The sequence below is a fragment of the Cetorhinus maximus genome, chromosome 1 (assembly GCF_964194155.1).
Source record: "Cetorhinus maximus chromosome 1, sCetMax3.hap1.1, whole genome shotgun sequence".
NCBI lineage: Eukaryota > Metazoa > Chordata > Chondrichthyes > Lamniformes > Cetorhinidae > Cetorhinus > Cetorhinus maximus.
In genome coordinates this window covers 197,650,089-197,668,617 of record NC_135879.1, presented here as the reverse complement: position 1 = coordinate 197,668,617, position 18,529 = coordinate 197,650,089, and the positions used below count along the sequence as shown (strand labels likewise).

The window sequence follows — 18,529 nt, the reverse complement described above, 5'->3', positions numbered from 1 at the left end:
AGACTGTGAGGTTGGAGATGTGATCAGGAGGGGAGCGGCGAGACTGTGAGGTTGGAGATGTGATCAGGAGGGGAGTGGGGAGACTGTGAGGATGGAGGTGTGTTCAGGAGGGGAGCGGGGAGACTGTGAGGTTGGAGATGTGATCAGGAGGGGAGTGGGGAGACTGTGAGGTTGGAGATGTGATCAGGAGGGGAGCGGGGAGACTGTGAGGTTGGAGGTGTGATCAGGAGGGTGCGGGGAGACTGTGAGGTTGGAGATGTGATCAGGAGGGGAGCGGCGAGACTGTGAGGTTGGAGATGTGATCAGGAGGGGAGTGGGGAGACTGTGAGGATGGAGGTGTGTTCAGGAGGGGAGCGGGGAGACTGTGAGGTTGGAGATGTGATCAGGAGGGGAGTGGGGAGACTGTGAGGTTGGAGATGTGATCAGGAGGGGAGCGGGGAGACTGTGAGGTTGCAGGTGTGATCAGGAGGCGAGCGGGGAGACTGTGAGGTTGGAGGTGTGTTCAGGAGGGGAGCGGGGAGACTGTGAGGTTGGAGGTGTGATCAGGAGGGGAGCGGAGAGCCTGTGAGATTGGAGGTGTGATCAGGAGGGGAGCAGGGAGACTGAGGTTGGAGGTGTGATCAGGAGGGGAGCGGGGAGACTGTGAGGTTGGAGGTGTGATCAGGAGGGGAGCGGGGAGACTGAGGTTGGAGTTGTGATCAGTTGGGGATGGAGACTATGAAGTTTGCTTTGCAATCAGGAAGATTTTGGGGGCTGTGAGGTGGGGATAGCAATCGGGAATAATTGGAGCACTATGAGGTGGGGTCTGTGAGCGGGAAGGGTTGGGGGTCCATGAGATGGGGGCTGCGATTGTAAAGGGTTGGGGGCCTTTCAGGTGGTGGTTGCAATCTGGAAAAGCTGGGTAGCTGAAAGGTGGGGTTTGCAATTGGGAAGGGTTGGCGTTAGTAAGATGGGGGCTGCGATTGGGGATGATCGGGGGCTGTGAGAAAGGGTCTGTGACTGGGAAGGGTTATGGGTCTGTGAGATGGGACTGCATTTGGGAATGGTTTGGGGGCTGTGAGGTAGGGGCAGTGAGTGGGGAGGGTTGGGGCTCTGTGAAAGGGGGGGTGCCCCGCTCTGGCCTCAGTTTAATATTGCCGATCAGTTCCTGCTGACAGTATCGGTTCGCGAGCTGTATGTGTAAATCAGGACAGCACATCCTCCTTGTGGTGTCTGGCTGGCCTGCTCAAAAGAGCTATTTAATTGCAGGCGTGGCTGGAAGGAAGTAGGATTGCTGTCTCACTGTCCACCTGTCCGATTTTCACCAGATGGAGAAGTCAAAATCGGGGATATTTTGTCTGAATGAAGGAAATTGAAAACAAATTGAGCTAAGCAAAAGTCGTCTAGTGTAAGATTATGGCTTCATTGCTGATGTGGTACTCATGAGTTTCTGAAACCGGAATTTTAAACAGCGCAGGCATCTACACTGCACTTTAGCTTGACACAGTTTGAAGCAGCCTTAATGATCATGCCACTTATAGATAAAGGCCACTCAAACTCAGCTCAAAAGGTAATTTTTATAAGCTAGTTTGGTGTGCCATTTTAATTTAGTGAGCAACCATTGTCGCTTAAATCAATGTTTGTATAGTATAAGTCCAGTACTAGTAATTTCCAGACCATAAACTGTTGTCCTGTAGGACGCTGAAAGCAATCGTAAAAACTGTGTTGAGCAATGGGAGAAGCAGCACAGAATACACAACAGGCCTTTGTGAGAATTTAAGGAAATCCAGAGCAAGAAAAGGCCATTTTGATGAATAAAGTTGGTTCCTTTCAATGAGATCTTTGTCTGTTTATCAGCATCTTATGATTTCTATTGCAAAGTCAATTTTAAATTGTGCTAATTTGCCATTAATTCCATGATCCTGAATGTTCTTAAAAGCCTTCACACATGGAACATTAAAAGATACTTTTATTATTTTAGTCATCTCCCATCTAGTAGGTTAATGAACCATGATTATTGTTTTTGAAATCATAGTGACCTTCCTTGAAAGAAATTACTGCTAACATCAATTATATAAGCACATAAATTTTCTGACCCCCTACCCTATTTCTCATCCATAATGTTCTCTTGGATCTTTAGTTTGCCACCTGCATTTTGCTCAGTTAAAATATTTAGCTGTTTGTTGTTGCTGTGATTTTTTTCTGCTGTGAAAAACCTGCTGCTCTATTGTCCCTTTCATATAAATGATGTTCCTGTTCGTAAACAAATATAACCCCACATCTTCTAAAAGAAAATCCCACTGTCTGAAGTTGAATTTGAGTTGAACTGTGTGAGGTTAAATCCAGTCTCAATGGAACTAAAACTTGCAACAAGGCTAATTTGATGGCTTCATCTCCCAGTATGGCAATTTTGAAAGATTTCAATAATGTAGAGTGTAGTAGTGGAAGAACAAAAGAATATAAGGAATAGGAACAGGAGTAGACAATTTAGCACCTCGAGCCTGCTTCATCATTCAATATGATTATGGCTCTTATGGCTCTATAGCTCCACTTTTCTGCCTGCTCCCTATAACCCTTGACTCCCTTGTAGATCAAAAATCTGTCTAATTCAGTCCATGTAAACCAATAGGCAACCTGCGGTCAGGCACACCACACTCTGAAACCAAGTGATGGATGCCACCTCAGACAGGGGCTGTGGACCCCTCCTCAACTCCCCCCAGACGCTTGTCACACCGTGAGCCAACCAGCCTCATTGAACTGTGTCTTTCACATGAGGGTTTCCAGTCTCCACTCTCCAAGAACGTGCTTTGGAATCTTCTTCCAAATCGACACTTTCTCTCAGATGCCTTCCACAAGTGTTCACCTCCAGGGTTTCGAATTCTCCTTCCGATTTTCCTCTCCCCTGGGTCACCACATACATTCAAGCTTTCTTCCACGCACTCTCTCTCTCACCGATTCAGCTGCCAACAGTGCACCACTGCTTCACATGCCCATAGCAAAGAGTTACAGACTTTCAGATGTCTCTTTGGAGTGCATTGCCTCTTGCAAGCTGTTCTCGCTTTAAATCTGATTTCTGCAGCTTTTGTCTTTTTAAATCTTAAGCTTAGAGCCTTTCTCTCTCTGCCCTTCACTCTTAACTTCACTTAACAGGACCTTTTCAAGGTTCCTGTCCTTCCCTTTGACTAGAAGGTCTTCTTGGGATTTCTTCCTGTCCCAATCCCCTGGATTTTGGGGTCTTTTCTTTGGCTTGGGACTGGCTATGTGACAGTCTCTCCTGGCAGCTACTTTCAAAACCAACTGAACTTCTAAATCAAAATGCTGTTTCTGGTTCCTTCTATGTGCGTCTGTGGGAGGGACCTGCCTCTCTGGACCCCTGTTGCTAGGCAACAGCCCAGTTTCTCTACTCTTGTTTGTTTAACTTAGTCTAGAGTTGTAAAATTCCCACTAGAAATGCAGGCACCTCTTAAAGTGAAACTAAAACTTAATTTGACCTTTCGTAACACACAGATACAGAAAAACAAATCAAGCTTAAACTTTAAAGCTAAAACGCATTCCTAACACCCATAAATACCAATATAACTTACTTAAACTATCTCTATTTCTTAACAATGTGCCCAAATCCCTCTGTATCACAGCATTCTGCAGCATTCTCAATTTAAATAATATTCTGCTTTTCTATTCTTCCCACTGAAGTGGACAATCTCACATTTTCCCACATCATACTCCATCTGCCAATTATTTGCCCACTCACTTAACCTATCTATATCATATTGCAAACTTTTTGTGTTCTCACAACTTGTGTTCCCTCCTATATTTGTATTGTCAGAAAAGTTGGCTATAATAACTTCAACAACATGTCAGTTTGGTAAGCTTTGTAAAAACTTGGAGGTTTCAGGTCAAATACAGTATAGGCATATAAATGTCAGAGATAATTAAAATAATACTAAGAGTATCCCCCACTTAGCTCCTCCAAAACAAAGAATTTCCATTTTATAATTTTAATTCCATTCGTTAGTGCATCATGAAAGTTAAAAATGTAGAATACTGGCAAGCTGCGCATGCAAGTTGGGTATCCCAAATCAGCCTGTCAGTTCGCAATTTCCCAAAAGGGTCAATTCAGACATCAAGGCTGGAATTTTACACTCCCCTTATGGGGCAGTTGCAAGCAGTGGTGGGGGGGGATGTTGAGAAGTCATAAACTGGGGAGCCATGGCAGTGGCATTGTGCCCATCACCTACCTGCCCCCGTCGGTATTTTACCCATGGTGGACATGGACAGCCGTCTTGCCCATGGGAAATTTGACTTCCTTAAGTGACCAGTTAATGGTAACTTAATGGCCTCCTCCTGCCACCACTTGGATTTTTCCCATGGCTGGTTAGGCTGATGCCAATTTGAAACCTGACAGCACTGTGGCTGTGCTAGGAGCACTGCCTCCAGTTAGGGCACCCTGTGGCCATTGAAGAAGGTACCTCACGCATTTCCCATTCTCCCTGCCCTGTCAATCCATGTTCCCCACTCAGCTCACCAAGTCCTGCCAGCCTGTCCCCAGCGAGACTTCAGACTTACTTGCAAGCCCAGGCTCCTGGCTCCTCAATGTTGGGGACTACCTGAAGTCCCAGCAGTGGCCACCACTCCCAGTGGTGCTGCTGGGACAAGACAGTTGCCGGCTATTTGATTGGCCGGTAGCTCTCAGAGCCTGCACTTCCTCTCTGACCCGCCTCAAGCCTAATAAAGGCCCAAAGTCTGTTAAATGCTGCAGAGTGAGGCAGCCATGCACAGGTGAGCTCGCCCCTGACTTTACATCATGGTTGGGGAACCACCACCACCACCACCTCATAAAATTCAGGCACAGGTAATTGGACCTACCCCCAACATCCGTTATTCACCCAAAAGCTTGTTATTCTGGATCCAAGAAAGCTATCTCAGCAGTATAATGCCTTACTAATTCAGTATAATTTATATAATTCCCCACAGTAGCCATCTTTAAAGATTGTAATTCAGTAGACATGTGACATTAGTGTTGTAAGAAGTGCTATTTTTAAGATTAGGCTAAAGGTTTGCTATTAAGAAAGAATAGTAGGAAGTTTAATGTAAAGTTTATTGTTTTGTGAAGTGTTTGATGTTCATGGTGGATGCAAGAAATAAAAATGTTGCAGTCCCTGAATTATCATCAAATACACACAGATGTGAATGAGAATGAAGTGATATGAACTATTTTTCAATAATTATTTGTACTTAATTATTTTTAAATTGCCTTCCAGATATATGAAGTACCTATATCCATATGAATGTGAAAAGCGCGGTCTGAGCTCACCTGGTGAGCTACAGGCAGCTATCGATAGCAACAGACGAGAGGGCCGAAGGCAAAGTTATGGATCGACATTGTTTAACTACTCCCCTGTGGGGACGCCAACTATCTTATCCTCTCCTAAGATACAGATGCCTACCATAGCTATATCCACTCATAATGGCAGCCATATTAGCCATGGATATTCTATAAAGAAAGGTATTGTATTCAGATTTTTACGTAAAAATTCTTTGACCTAATAGAATATCACAATCTTTAAAAGGCACAATTCCGCACAATCGGCTTGTAACTTTGTTTCTATCTAGATGCTGGATAAAATATCCCAGGCACTCAGATTCTTTTAAATGTATTGACTTATTTGCAGTCGAAGTGCTGTAATTTGGACCATAGACAACTTTGTCCAGGAGTTCAGCTCATTGATGGGGAGAATTCAGGGGTGAGAATGTACAGTCATACATTCATAATAAGAATCCGTGCCATAAAAACTAAAAAAAAATACTTGAAACAATCAAGTGAGGAATACCACTTCTTTTCCCTATGGTGTCAGCCATTTTAGTTACCTTAATTCTTTCTTGTATGTAAATAAAGAATGTTTAGGTCGTTGCTGTGTAAGGGCGCTGCAGTTTTAAACCATAGCACACTTCATTAATAACACACTAATGAGTGCTTTTCAAAGTTTTATTATCTATAACATGGAAAATAATGGATATTGAGGAGGGAGTTGTAACATAATCAAAAACTTCAGATAATATCATAAACAGTACAAATATGAAGATCTAAAAAGACATCAGAACACTCAGATTAGCCAATGACACACAAGAACACAAGAAATAAGAGCAGGAGTAGACCATATAGCCTGCTCAAGCCTGCTCCACCATACAATACAATTACTCTAATTCCTCTAATTCCCTGAGATAGCAAAAATCTGTCAATCCCAGATTTAAATGTATTCAAGCTAGAGCATCCACAACCCTCTGGGGTAAAGAATTCCAAAGATTCACAAGCCTTTGAGTGAAGTAATTTCTCCACATCTCAGTCCTAAATGATTGGCCCCTTATTCTGAGACTGTGCCCCCATGTTTTAAACTCCTCAGCCAGCAGAACAATCTCTCAACATCTAGCGTATCAAGCTCCTTCAGATTTTTGTAGGTTTCAATGAGATTGTTTTATTCTTCTAAAATCCAGAAAATATAAGCCCAATTTACTTAGTTTCTCATCATAGGACAACTCCATCAACGCAATCAATCTAGTGAATCTTCACTGTACCATCTCCAGTGCAAGTATATCCTTTCTTAAATGTGAATCGGGGGAAATCTCTCCACCAGTTAGAGTCATGCCTAGCATGAAGAAATGGTTGTAGTTGTTGGAGGTCTGTCATCTCAGTCCTAGGACATCACTGCAGAAGTTCTTCAGGGTAGTGTCCTAGGTGCAACCATCTTCAGTTGCTTCGTCAATGACCGCCCTTCCATCATAAAGTCAGATGTGGGGATGTTCGCTGTATAATGTTCAGCACCGTTCGCAACTCCTCATATACTGAGGCAGTCTGTACACATATGCAGCAAGATCTGGACATCATTCTGGCTTGGGATGATAAGTGGCAAGTAACATTTGTGCCACATAATGACCACCTCAAACAAGAAAGAATCCAAACATCTCCCCTTGACATTCAATGGCATCGCCATTGCTGAATCCCCACTAGCTCAACATCCTGAGGGTTACCGTTGACCAGGAACTGAACTGGACTAGCCATATAAATACTGTAGCTACAAGAACAGGTCAGAGGTTAGGAATCCTGCGGTGAGTAATTCACCTCCTGGCTCCCTAAAGCCTGTCCACCATCTACAAGGCACAAGTCAAGAGTGTGATGGAATACTCTCCACTTGCCTGGATGAATGCAGCTCCCACAACACTCAAGAAGCTCGACACCATCCAGGACAAATCAGTCCGCTTGATTGGCACCCCATCCATCACCTTCAACATCAACTTTCTCCCCGACCTGATGCACAGTCTGTACCATCTGCAAGATGCACTGCAGCAATTCACCAAGGCTCCTTTGACAGCACCTTCCAAACCCGTGATCTCAACCACACCAAAGGACAAGGGCAACAGATACATGGGAGCGTCACCACCTGCAAATTCCCCTCCAAGCCACATACCATCCTGACTTGGAACTATATTGCTGTTCCTTCACTGTCCTGTGGTCAAAATTGCTAAACTCCTTCTGTGACAGCATTGTGGATGTACCTACAGCACATGGATGCAATGGTTCAAGAAGATGGTTCACCAATTAGGGATGGACAATAAGAGTGCTGGGTTAGCCAACGACACCCGTGTCCCCTGAAAGATTTTTTTTTAAATGTGGAGACGAAAACTGCACATGATATTCCTGATGAGGTCTCACTAAAACCCAATTTCCACAAGACTTCTTTATTCTTGAACTCCAATCCCCTTGTAATAAAGGCCAAAAATCCATTGCCTTTTGAATTGCTTGCTGCACCTGAATGCTAACCTTATGCATTCCTTGTTCCAGCACACCCAAGTCTTTTTGAACATCGACACTTACAAGTTTCATACCTTGTAAAAACATTCTGCTTTTCTATTCTTATGACAAAAGTGAATAACTTCACACTTTCCTACATTCTACTCCATCTGCCACCTTGTTGCCCGCTCATTTAACCTGACTGTATCTCTTTGCAGCCTCTCTCTGTATCCTCCCCACAACTTACCTTCCCATCTAGGTTGGTATCAATAGCAAACTTTGATACATTACTCTCCGTCTCTTGATATAAGTCATTAATATAGATTGTAAATTGTTGAGGCCCCAACACTGGTCCTTTTGGCACTTCACTATTCACTGCCTGCCAAAATGAAGAAGTTCTGTTTATGTCCACTCTCTGCTTTCTGTCCAGTAGTCAATCATCTATCCATGCTAAAATATCAGCCCCAACTCCATGAGCTCTTATCTTGCCTATTTATTTAGCAACTTATCAAATGCCTTTTGGAAATCAGGGTATACGACATCTACTGGTTCCCCTTTATCAACCTACTAGTTACATCCTCAATAAACTCTAATAAATTTGTCAAACAGGATTTCCCTTTAGTAAACCCACGTTGACTTGTTCTAATCATGCTTTGCTTTTCTAAGTGCATTGTTAAGATTTCCTTAACAATAGATTCCAGCATTTTCCCAAGAATTGAAGTTAGGCTAACTGGTCTGTGGTTCACTGTTTTCTCTCTCCTCCCTTTCTTGAAAAGCAGTGTAACAATTGCCAACTTCCAATAATTGCCAACTTCTAATAGGATCATTCCTGAATCTAAGGCATTTTGAAAAATCATTATCCCTGTAGCTATCTATTTTAGAACCCTAGAGTGTAGGCGATCAGGTCCTGGGGATTTGTCAGATTTTAGTCCCTTAAATTTCTCTGGTACTTTTTCTCTGCTGATATTAATTTCCTTAATTCCCTCACTCTTTTTAGCTCCTACATTACTATCTATTTCTGGCATGAAACTTGTGTCTTCTACTGGGAAGACAAAATATTTGTTTAATGCCTCTGCTATTTCCTCATTTGCCATGCTAATTTCCCTGGCCTTTGCTTCCAAGGAACCAACATTTACTTTAGCTACTCTCTTCCTTTTTACATATTTATAAAAGCTCTTACAATCTGTTTTTATATTTCTGGCAAGTTTACTCTCATATCCTATTTTTTCCCTTTTTATCGACTTTTTGGTGGCCCTCTGCTGGATACATAATGGTATTGTCACTAGACCAGTGTTCCAGAGACCCAGGGTAATGCTCTGGGAACCCAGTTTGAATCCCACTATGGAAGATGGCGAGATTTGAATTCAACAAATATCTGGAATTAAAAGTCTGATGACGACCATGAAAGCATTGCTGAGTGTCGTAAAAACCCATCTGTCCTTTTGGGAAGGAAATCTGCTGTCCTTACCTAGTTTGGCCTACGTGTGACTCCAGACCCGCAGCAATGTGGTTGACTCTTAAATGTCCTCTGAACAAGGGTAATTAGGGATGGGCAATAATGCCAGCCTAGCCAGTGATGTCCACATCCAATGAACAAATAAAAAAAGACTTGCTACTGTTTATTGCAAAAATGCAACAACTCTTCTTTTAATCTAATGCAATCCTTAACTTCCTGAGTGAACCATGGACGGGTCTTTCTTGCTGATTTTTTGTTTTTCAATGGAATGTATTTTTGTTGAAGATTTTGAATTGTTTCTTTAAATATTTCCCACTGTTCATTTATCTCCATACCTTTTAGTCCATTTACCCAATTAACATTAGCCAGTTTTCCCCTCATACCTATGTAATTGGCTCTGTTTATGTTTAATATTCTTATTCTTGATTGGAATATGTCAATTTCAAGCTTAATGTGGAATTTAATGGTATTATGATCGCTATTACCCAGTGGATCTTTTACTATAACAGTATTAATTAACTCTGCTTCATGACACAATACTAGATCGAAGATGCCTTTATCCCTAGTCGGTTCCACAACATATTGCTCCAAGGAACTGCCACAGAAACATTCTACAAACTCATCTTCTAGACCAATTTTGCCAATTTGATTGTCCCAGTCTATATGAAGATTAAAGTTCCCCACAATTATTACATTTCCGTCATTACAAGCTTCAATAATTTTTCCTTTAATACTCTGTCCAATGGTATAACTGGTGTTAGGGGGCCTATAAAGTACTCCCTCCAGTGCTTACTGACTCGTGCTACTCCTAATTTATACCCATACTGATTCTACTTCATGACCTTCTAAGTCCAGATCCTTTCTCACTAATGTCCTTATGTCATCTTTTAGTATCAGGGATACCCCTCTTCCTTTTCCATTTCGTCTGTCTTTCTGAAATATTGGCCAGATCGTCCAACATGCCCGATTGTAAAATGATGCGCGATGACGTTGGGCATGCACCCCGTCTCGTGCGATATTTTGTTCGGTGGGCGCGCAACCGACTCTGGCCAATAATTGAAAGGCCCATTAATGATCTAATTAACTTGAAATTTACGCTGCTCATCCAACCTAACGGCTGGTGGGCAAGCAAAAAGGCCAAGAGGCCTTTACATTTTTTAGGAAACCTCATCCACGAGTGGGATGAGGTTTCCTAAAGCTAATACACATTAAATAAAAACTTTATTTTGAAATTAAAAACATGTCCCATCTCACGTAACACAGTCACACGAGGGGACATGTTTTCTTAAATTTTTATTGTCTTTATTAATTTTTTAAAAAAGCACTTCAATCTCCCTGAGGCAGCTCCATGCCTCAGGGAGATTGAAGTGCTCTTTCGTGTGCATGCGCGAACTGCGTGCCAGGCCTGCTCTCCCTCCTTCCCCCCCCGCCCGCACAGGCAGTGCTCAGCGCTGCCACTCGCGATCCACGCAGGACGGGCCTTAACTGGCCTCCCCGCGTGAAATCCCGGAGTGGAGCCGATCGTGGGCGGCTTCCTGACCGTCCCCTCTCGCTCCCGCCGAGCCAACCCAATGAGGGAAAAATTCTGGCCATTGTGCACCCTGGAATCCTTGGCCACCTTGTAACCATGTCTCTGTAATGGAAATTAAATCTAAATCATTTACCTCTACTTTTGCCACAATCATCTATCTTATTGCAGATGTTTCATGCATTCAGAGAAAGAATCTTTCATTTCAATTTTTTACTTCTATTCCCTACAATTACCTTATTCATTGATGTACAATTGATGTTAAACTCTGCCCTATCCTGTTCCACTCTGCTTGTCTTTACCCACATTGTTGTTCTGATGCCTCAATCTTTCTCTTTGGATTTCTAACTGTCCCTTTACCCAAACTCTCCTCCTGCGCCCCCACTCCCCTCCGCCATCTGTTCCCTAAAGCCCTATCCACAATCCCAGTTATATGATTGGCCAGGACACTGGTCCCAGCCCAGATCTAGTGGAGCCCATCCCAATAGAATAGCTCACTCTTCCCTGAGCTCTAATGCTAGTGCCCCATGAATCTTTCTTTCCACGCCACTCTTTGAGCCACATTTTTGATTCTCCAATCTGCTTGACCATATGCCAATTGACCCTTGGCTCAGATAATAATCTAGATATGATTACCTTTGATGTTCTGCATTTTAATTTGGACTCTAACTCCTCAAATTCTCTTAGGTAGAACTAGAAATGTTGTTCTGCTATGTCATTGGTTCCCATATGGACCACGACAACTGGATCACCCCCCACTCCAAGCTCCTCTTCAACCAGGAGGAGATATCCTTAACCCTGGTACTGGGAAGGCAACACAACCTTCAGAGCTCCCAGTCATGGCTGCAGAGAATGGTACTTATCCTCCTGACTATACTCTCTCCTATCACTACCACATTCCTCTTCACTTCCCCCACTTGAATGGCATCCTTCACCATGGTGCCGTGGCTAGTCCTCACATCTACCTTGCAGTCCTTCTTCTCATTCCCACAGCGAGCAAGCACCTCATACCTGTTGGACAAAGTGGGGGGCTGAGGCCCCTCCACCACTATATGCTGATTCCCCACATCTGCCTGACTTGCAGTCACACCCAGCTGTCCCTGACCATTGACCAACTCTAAGGTTGTGCCTAACCTAAGGGGTGTGACTGCCTCTTGGGACAAAGTAACATCCAGGTAACCCTTCCGATTGCAATGTCCAGACTCTAGCTCAGTACCTCTGAGCCGAAGTTGCTTAAGCTGCAGACTCTTACTGCAGATACGGCTGTCCAGGATTGCAGTACATTCCACAGATTCATACATGCTGCAGTCACGGTACACCACCAGCCCTGCCATTTCTGTCCATCCTTATTTACTTAATTTGTCAATTAGTTACTAATTTACACAGATAAAGTAATAGAAAGTTGCACTTACCCAGCTTGGAGACAAAGGAAGAAAACTCACCAACCACTGGAGGATGAAAATAAGTAGAGAAAGGAGCATCTCTTTGCCCCTCTGCACCGAGTTCCCACCAGAACCAAGTTCCCAACTACACACTCTGTCTGTGCCTCACTCTGGTGTAGTGTCCTTTCTGTGCAGCCCTTAAGTTCCTGTGGTTCTGACCACAAACCTGTTCAGCCACCAGCAACACCATTCTTCCTCCCCCACAATACATTTAAACACAAACATGTCATAAATGCATGCAGCAATATGCCAATAGAATGTCTTAATAATAAAGAAAATCATATCACGATATATTACGCTTTAGTGAACTTGTTTCATTCTGTCACACAAATCGTGTTTACATGGTGCTCCTAACTGGGCCTATGATAACACATCCCTTAGGCCTTTGTTTTATTCAGTGCCTGACTATTGATCCCTTGTGGGTTTGTTGTGCTGAATGATGATATCAAATAGTTCTAGCTATGAAGGGTTCCAGTACTGTGGAGGGACTAGAGAACCTGGGATTCTTAGACCACAGAAGGTTCAAGAGAGATTTAAGTAGAGGTGTTCAAAATGATGAGTGATTTTGAAAGAGTAGATGGGGAAGGTTAATAACTAGAGGATTTAAGATATTTGGCAATCTGGGGAAGATGAAAACAATGTTTTAACACAGCGAGTTGTTATGATCTGGAATGCACTGCTTGAAAAGGTGGTGGAAGTAGACTTGGTAGTAACTTGCAAAACAAAATTGGCTATATGCTTGAAAAGAAAAGAAATTACATGGCCATGAAGAAAGAGCTGGGGAGTGGGTCTAATTGGACAGCTCTTTCAAGGACCTGGTGTAGACTCAATGGGAAGAATAATCTCCTTCAGTGCTGTATCATTCTATGATTCTATGAAAAAAGATACCAAAACTGTGATTCAAGCAAACACAGGATTTTGTTATTTTTTTATGTAACAGAATTATAAAATTACAGCCTGCAACATCGAGGTGTCCACTTTCAGATGAGATGTTAATCCAAACAGACATAGAAGATGGCCTGCTATTATTTGGAGAACAGCAGGAAGCTGTTCGGCATTCCTGACTAATATTTATCCTTCAACCAGAACAGAGTATCTAGTCATTTATTTCATTGCTGTTTATGGGAGCTTGCTGGGTACAACATTTGGTTGCAGCATTTTCATAGATTAGAAGTGACTACACTTCAATAGTACTTAATCGACTGTGAAGTGAGACATTCCTGAGGTGATGAAAGGTATCATGTTAATGCAAGCTTTTAAAAAAAAATGAGTCCTTCATCAAACACACCCTTTTAACATATGAAATGGTTAAAGGAATTTTATAGAGAGGACACAAGTATCCTATTTAGGAAAAACATTATCATTGAGCTGGATTTTATTCTAAGCATCGTTTGTACAACTTGCAATTGACCAGAGACTTGCTATGGGCTTGTGTGCAGCTTGTTGTACAGAAAAAGTAGTGCCCTCTATAGTCTCTGGGGATTGTGTGAACAGGGAAAATAACTGTGTATCTCCTTAACCAATCAGCTGAAAGAATTCTTAATATGTCACACAAAATTGTCCCAGATTTGCACTAAGTGCGGTAGCGTGAGTGGCCACTTCCCTAGCCCTCCCTCCCCTGTTCTTGAGTACTTCCTTTAGCCTGTGCTGCCTTGCGCTCCCCCCCCCCCCTACCCCCCTACAGCATGTGCTTGAGTGTTTCTGGAGCCCTCGCCCCAGCACCGCACTGAAAGCCAGCCAAAGAAATGACTTGCCTGTGCCCCCCCCGAATGCGCAGTGCCTCTTCCTTAATGTCCCGTGGATGATGCTCGCAAGTGCTGCGCAAGGCTGTGTGCACTCACCTCCGAGTTCCCCTCGAAGTTCAGGACGCCAGGTGCACATCTTTTACAGGCAGTCATGAAGCACGCCATTCTGAAGTCATGCCGGCATGGGCAGTAAATTTGACGTAGGGGGCTGATTCCAGCGCACAGGGCTTATAATGAGATGCTAAAGTATTGAAATTAGGTTCTCGACGTGCAGTGGCAGGAAACATGGCCCACCACTGACAGCAGAGAATTAATATGATACCTTTCATCACCTCAGGAATGGGTGGAGTGGACAGTTGCAAACTGGTTTCACCCCGTGAAACTGATTTTTGGCTTCCTTGCCTTATTGTTCCCCCCACTACCACCTGCCATGTTGCCCGACACCAACAGGGCTGGAAAATTCTGGCCAGAGATGGAACCAGAAAGTGTAAGTTAAATATTGAATTCAATATCCCTTCAAGTACAGAAAGTGAAATAAAGAGAGAGAAAGAGGAGCTGCCTATATCCCCCCATAATTAACAAAAGCAGAGAAGTAGATACAAGGAATTTGAAGATAGTTTTTAATAAGTAATGCATATATGAAGAAGTGAGTGTACACTTCAGCGATAATACATCCATGGCCGCACAGGGCAAAAGAATCATTGATCATTGTCACAACTGACCTAAAATTGATTTTTGCACTTTGCTGATCCAAACAAGTTGAAGGTATTGAGTGCATAAAAATGACACATATCCTAGAATGTTTTGTTTAAAGGCAATGTCTGTGTAGCTTCCTCTGGTTAATCAGAGGCATTTCAAGTAAGGTTCCTGATGAAGCCCAAGAGCACCCATTAACTGCTTCTGAGGAATAAGGCACAAAAACACCCATGACCACTCCTCCAGTCTGAGAATTCTCAACCATACATACAAATATACATACGAATTAGGAGCAGGAGTAGGCCACTCGGCCCCTTGAGCCTGCTCTGCCATTCAATAAGATCATAGCTGACCGGATTGTACCTCAACTCCACATTCCCACCTACCCCCGATAACCTTTCACCTCTTCTTTATCCACTTCAAGAAAGGTGGTATTTTTGACTCCCCCCACCTCCACCCCCAAAATTTCACCAGAATTGTGTACTTCATCTTATTTTCAGATTAATATTGGTGCACAAGAAATACTTCCTTCTCCATTTAAACTGCACCTTGCTCGATAAAGTGCAGAACAGACTGCCTGTCCTGCCAGCACGGAATTCTTTGGGGGCTATGAGCTAAAGGACATTGGTGGTGGTGGGGTGGAGGGGGGGGGCTGGAAATTAATCTATCCAAACCTCCCAGCAAACATTTTCAAATATCCTATTTAACTCATAGTGGCGATTTTAATTTGAAGAGTCACAAATCAGATTTTGTTTTGTTTCTATAATCTTTACAAAATCTTACTCTTGTAAACCTCGTGAATGGACTGGACCCTGGTGATATTGAAAATTGAGGCCTGTTTATGGATTTGGCGAACTCCTTTGCAGCAACTTGGTCTGTTAGTAATGGATTACTCCCTTCTCCTTTTTTGTCCTAGAAGAATCTATGCCCTCAACAGCGGGACACAATCGAATAGCAATCCCACTCAGTATCGCTGGTCATCATGTGACCACAGCCCAGGCTGTTGCGGCTCAGGCAGCCACAGCGCAAGTAGCAGCAGCTCAGGCCGTGGCCCTCGACCAGCTGCGAGAGAAGCTGGATTCCGGAGAGCCTCCAGAGAAAAAGGTGTCAGTCGTGGCAGAGGAACAGCAACGGCTCATGCAACAAGCACTGCAGCAGAACCTGCTGGCCATGGCAACACAGATCCCGATGAACATTAAAATCAATAGTAGAGGTAAGGCGAGGAGACAAAATTCATGCTAGAATGTTGGATTCTGTCAAAGGTTTCTCATTAATACTCTACTTTGTTGTACATCACCACCATTATGGCCATACAGTGGATGATTTCTCCTCGTTCATTTGTAATCTTTAAATTCTCTATTGCTACCTTTCTTTTCTTTATTCATTTATGTGACATAATCCCTGTTTCCTTGTCATTTCCGCCTTGTTCCTCCCGAGCTCCAACAGTACCAGCCTTGTACACTGACTCCCATTGTGTTGAAATCGAGACCCATCTCCCTGACTCCTAATTTAAATAATTCTTTCCCTTCACCTCAAAGTATGGAACTCCTGACCACCTTCCCTCTCTCCCACAATCTACATGTTTTTGAAATTTAAACCCAGCCAACACTTTCTGGTTGAATTAGTCTTTCTTCTACTCTTACTGTCTTCTCCTGTGTGGCCACAAGCAATCATCTGAGTTTTTTTTAAAGACAATTAAATATCTCCTGAAGATATTCTGTGCAAATTTACATTTGAGATAAAGTACTATATAATTTGTTCACATAATCAGGTAATACTGCATGCGTTATGTGGGAAAAACCTAGCAATTTCCATTAAAAGTCCTTCTTGCTGTTGCTTGAAGTAATTTTGAAAGCACTTTTGACATAATATTGTACAGTCTCCACCCTTCCTTCTTTCCTATGAATAGGCCCACTGATTTTCTTACTTTTTTAAATGTTTCATTCCCCAACAAGGTGAGATATGCCTGTGCTATAGAATAAACCATCCGCTCACATTTCACACGCAATGTCAGCATCGGGTGCACACTGATAAGGTATGCCACAGGCTAGATACAAGGAAAGTCTTCAGCGGTCTGCCCCAGTCATGCCTTAACCCGCATGGGACATCAGCTGCTGTAGGACGTGATCCAGATACCAGCTATAAGAGCAGGCTCATACATCCAGAGTTCAGCACCTACTGTTGCTAGGCTGTTGAAATGATAACAGCTGTTGCTAAAGCCCCACATCTCCAACTGGAGGAAGCACCACCTGATCAGAATGTGGTGTGTGTTGAAGTATTTTTTAGGATCAGAGTGGAAAAGCGTTCACGTATTTAAAGGCAGCCGTGATGCTTGCCACGCCAGTTTTGAGGACCTTCTTCTATCTACCAGGGTGTAAGGGTGTAAACATGCACTTGTGTTGTCTAGTGACCAACGGATGACTACCCTTTGGTGTAGGTAAGCAGAACCTTGCTGAAGTCAGTGTCCACTAGATGGCTTGCCTGAAAAGTTCAATTTTCTGTGGCAGGCTTGGTGGATCTAACCTGGCACAGGCAGATTCACATTACTTGTGGCACTTTTCGTAATTGATAAGTCAGTCTGGCTCACTAGCAGCCACTTGCCCACTAGTTGTCACTGGAAGTTCAGCTCCATATAACCCAAAACCATTCATATAATCGTCATCCTAGATGGATAAGTAGCAGGAGACTTCTCAGTGCTCTATGTGGTTTTACTTGGCTAAGCTTCGGTATTGATCCTGCACAAACTTTGGGATCCTTAAGGCTTGCCTCCATGGAGTTAGCTACATTAACTTTCTTTTATCGTACCTTGGGGAGTGGCATGATGTAATGGAAGGATTTGGAGGCTGAAAGTCTGACAGGCCTTGGTGTGAAAAGCTCCTTCCATAACACTGGCCATCATTAAACACTAAATGAGGTGGTTAGTCCTTTACATTTGGAGGATTTTATAGGCTCTCACAACCCATGTGATGAGGACCACCCAAACCCACCAAACTTGTGTATCCCACTGGAAGTCAACCCAGAATTAAGAGCTGGAGATCTGGTCTCCACTTGCCAGAACTGCCTGGAGTGAGGTTCAAAACCTGCATCCATGGCTTCCAAAGGCATGGTTCTCTAGGTACTGGTTAATTGGAGTTTGTCCCTACAGGGAGATAGGGTGCACACCACTTCAAACAAACAAAAACTTTACCTGTGTGGACTTTCTGCAGCTTGGCTTGCAGGGAGTTAAGCGTGGTGATGGGTTGCCCTTTGTTTAAATAAAACAATTACAGCCACAAAAACAAAAATTACAAAGATGTGAACAAAAAATGTAAAGCATTTCAAAGAACTGAAGATTGAGAAACTTTGCTATACTGGATACATGAAGCAGAGGAAAACCCAAATAAGATAAATAAAGATTTAATAAAAGTACTATTCAAAACTTGATATACAAAACAAAAATGAAGAAAATCAGGTAAAAATGAAATGTAATAATTTGTTTTTAGGAATAAAGATTGATTTATCTTTTATGAACCATAACCTATAAAAAAGCATTATTTTTGAATTGACTGGTATCTAACCAAGATGTATGATATCAGGCCACAAAACATGATATGAAAACATTGATGTAATTTTGGATGATTGACAGTGTGTGAATTTTGCCCATCATACTTTCAATGTCACACAGCAAAGCAGCTATCACCTTCACTGCTACTGGCAGTGCCATGGCTCATTACTGTTTAACTGCAGATCCTTCAACCACAAGTGACATAACTGTTGCAGTCTCCCTGGTGAATACTTTTGAACTTCTACTCTTGAGCGTTCAACTGCCTTCAGATTATCAGATTGCTTTTCCAACATCAAGCCATAGATTAATTACAGCTTCCTCTAGGCAGCCATCATCTTTAGCCCCCACCACAA

At 43.0% G+C, this 18,529-nt stretch overlaps 1 protein-coding gene across 2 annotated transcripts in view; it reads left to right on the top strand.

Moving 5' to 3' along the window:
* Positions 1 to 18,529, top strand: part of LOC144686381 (AT-rich interactive domain-containing protein 3A-like) — a 520,139-nt gene that overhangs the window by 483,044 nt on the left and 18,566 nt on the right. For both annotated transcript variants that reach the window (XM_078551526.1, XM_078551519.1), the window contains exons 5-6: positions 5,241 to 5,485; positions 15,549 to 15,845. In XM_078551526.1, coding sequence (XP_078407652.1) covers positions 5,241 to 5,485; positions 15,549 to 15,845 — 542 coding nt within the window. The remainder of the gene's footprint in view (positions 1 to 5,240; positions 5,486 to 15,548; positions 15,846 to 18,529) is intronic.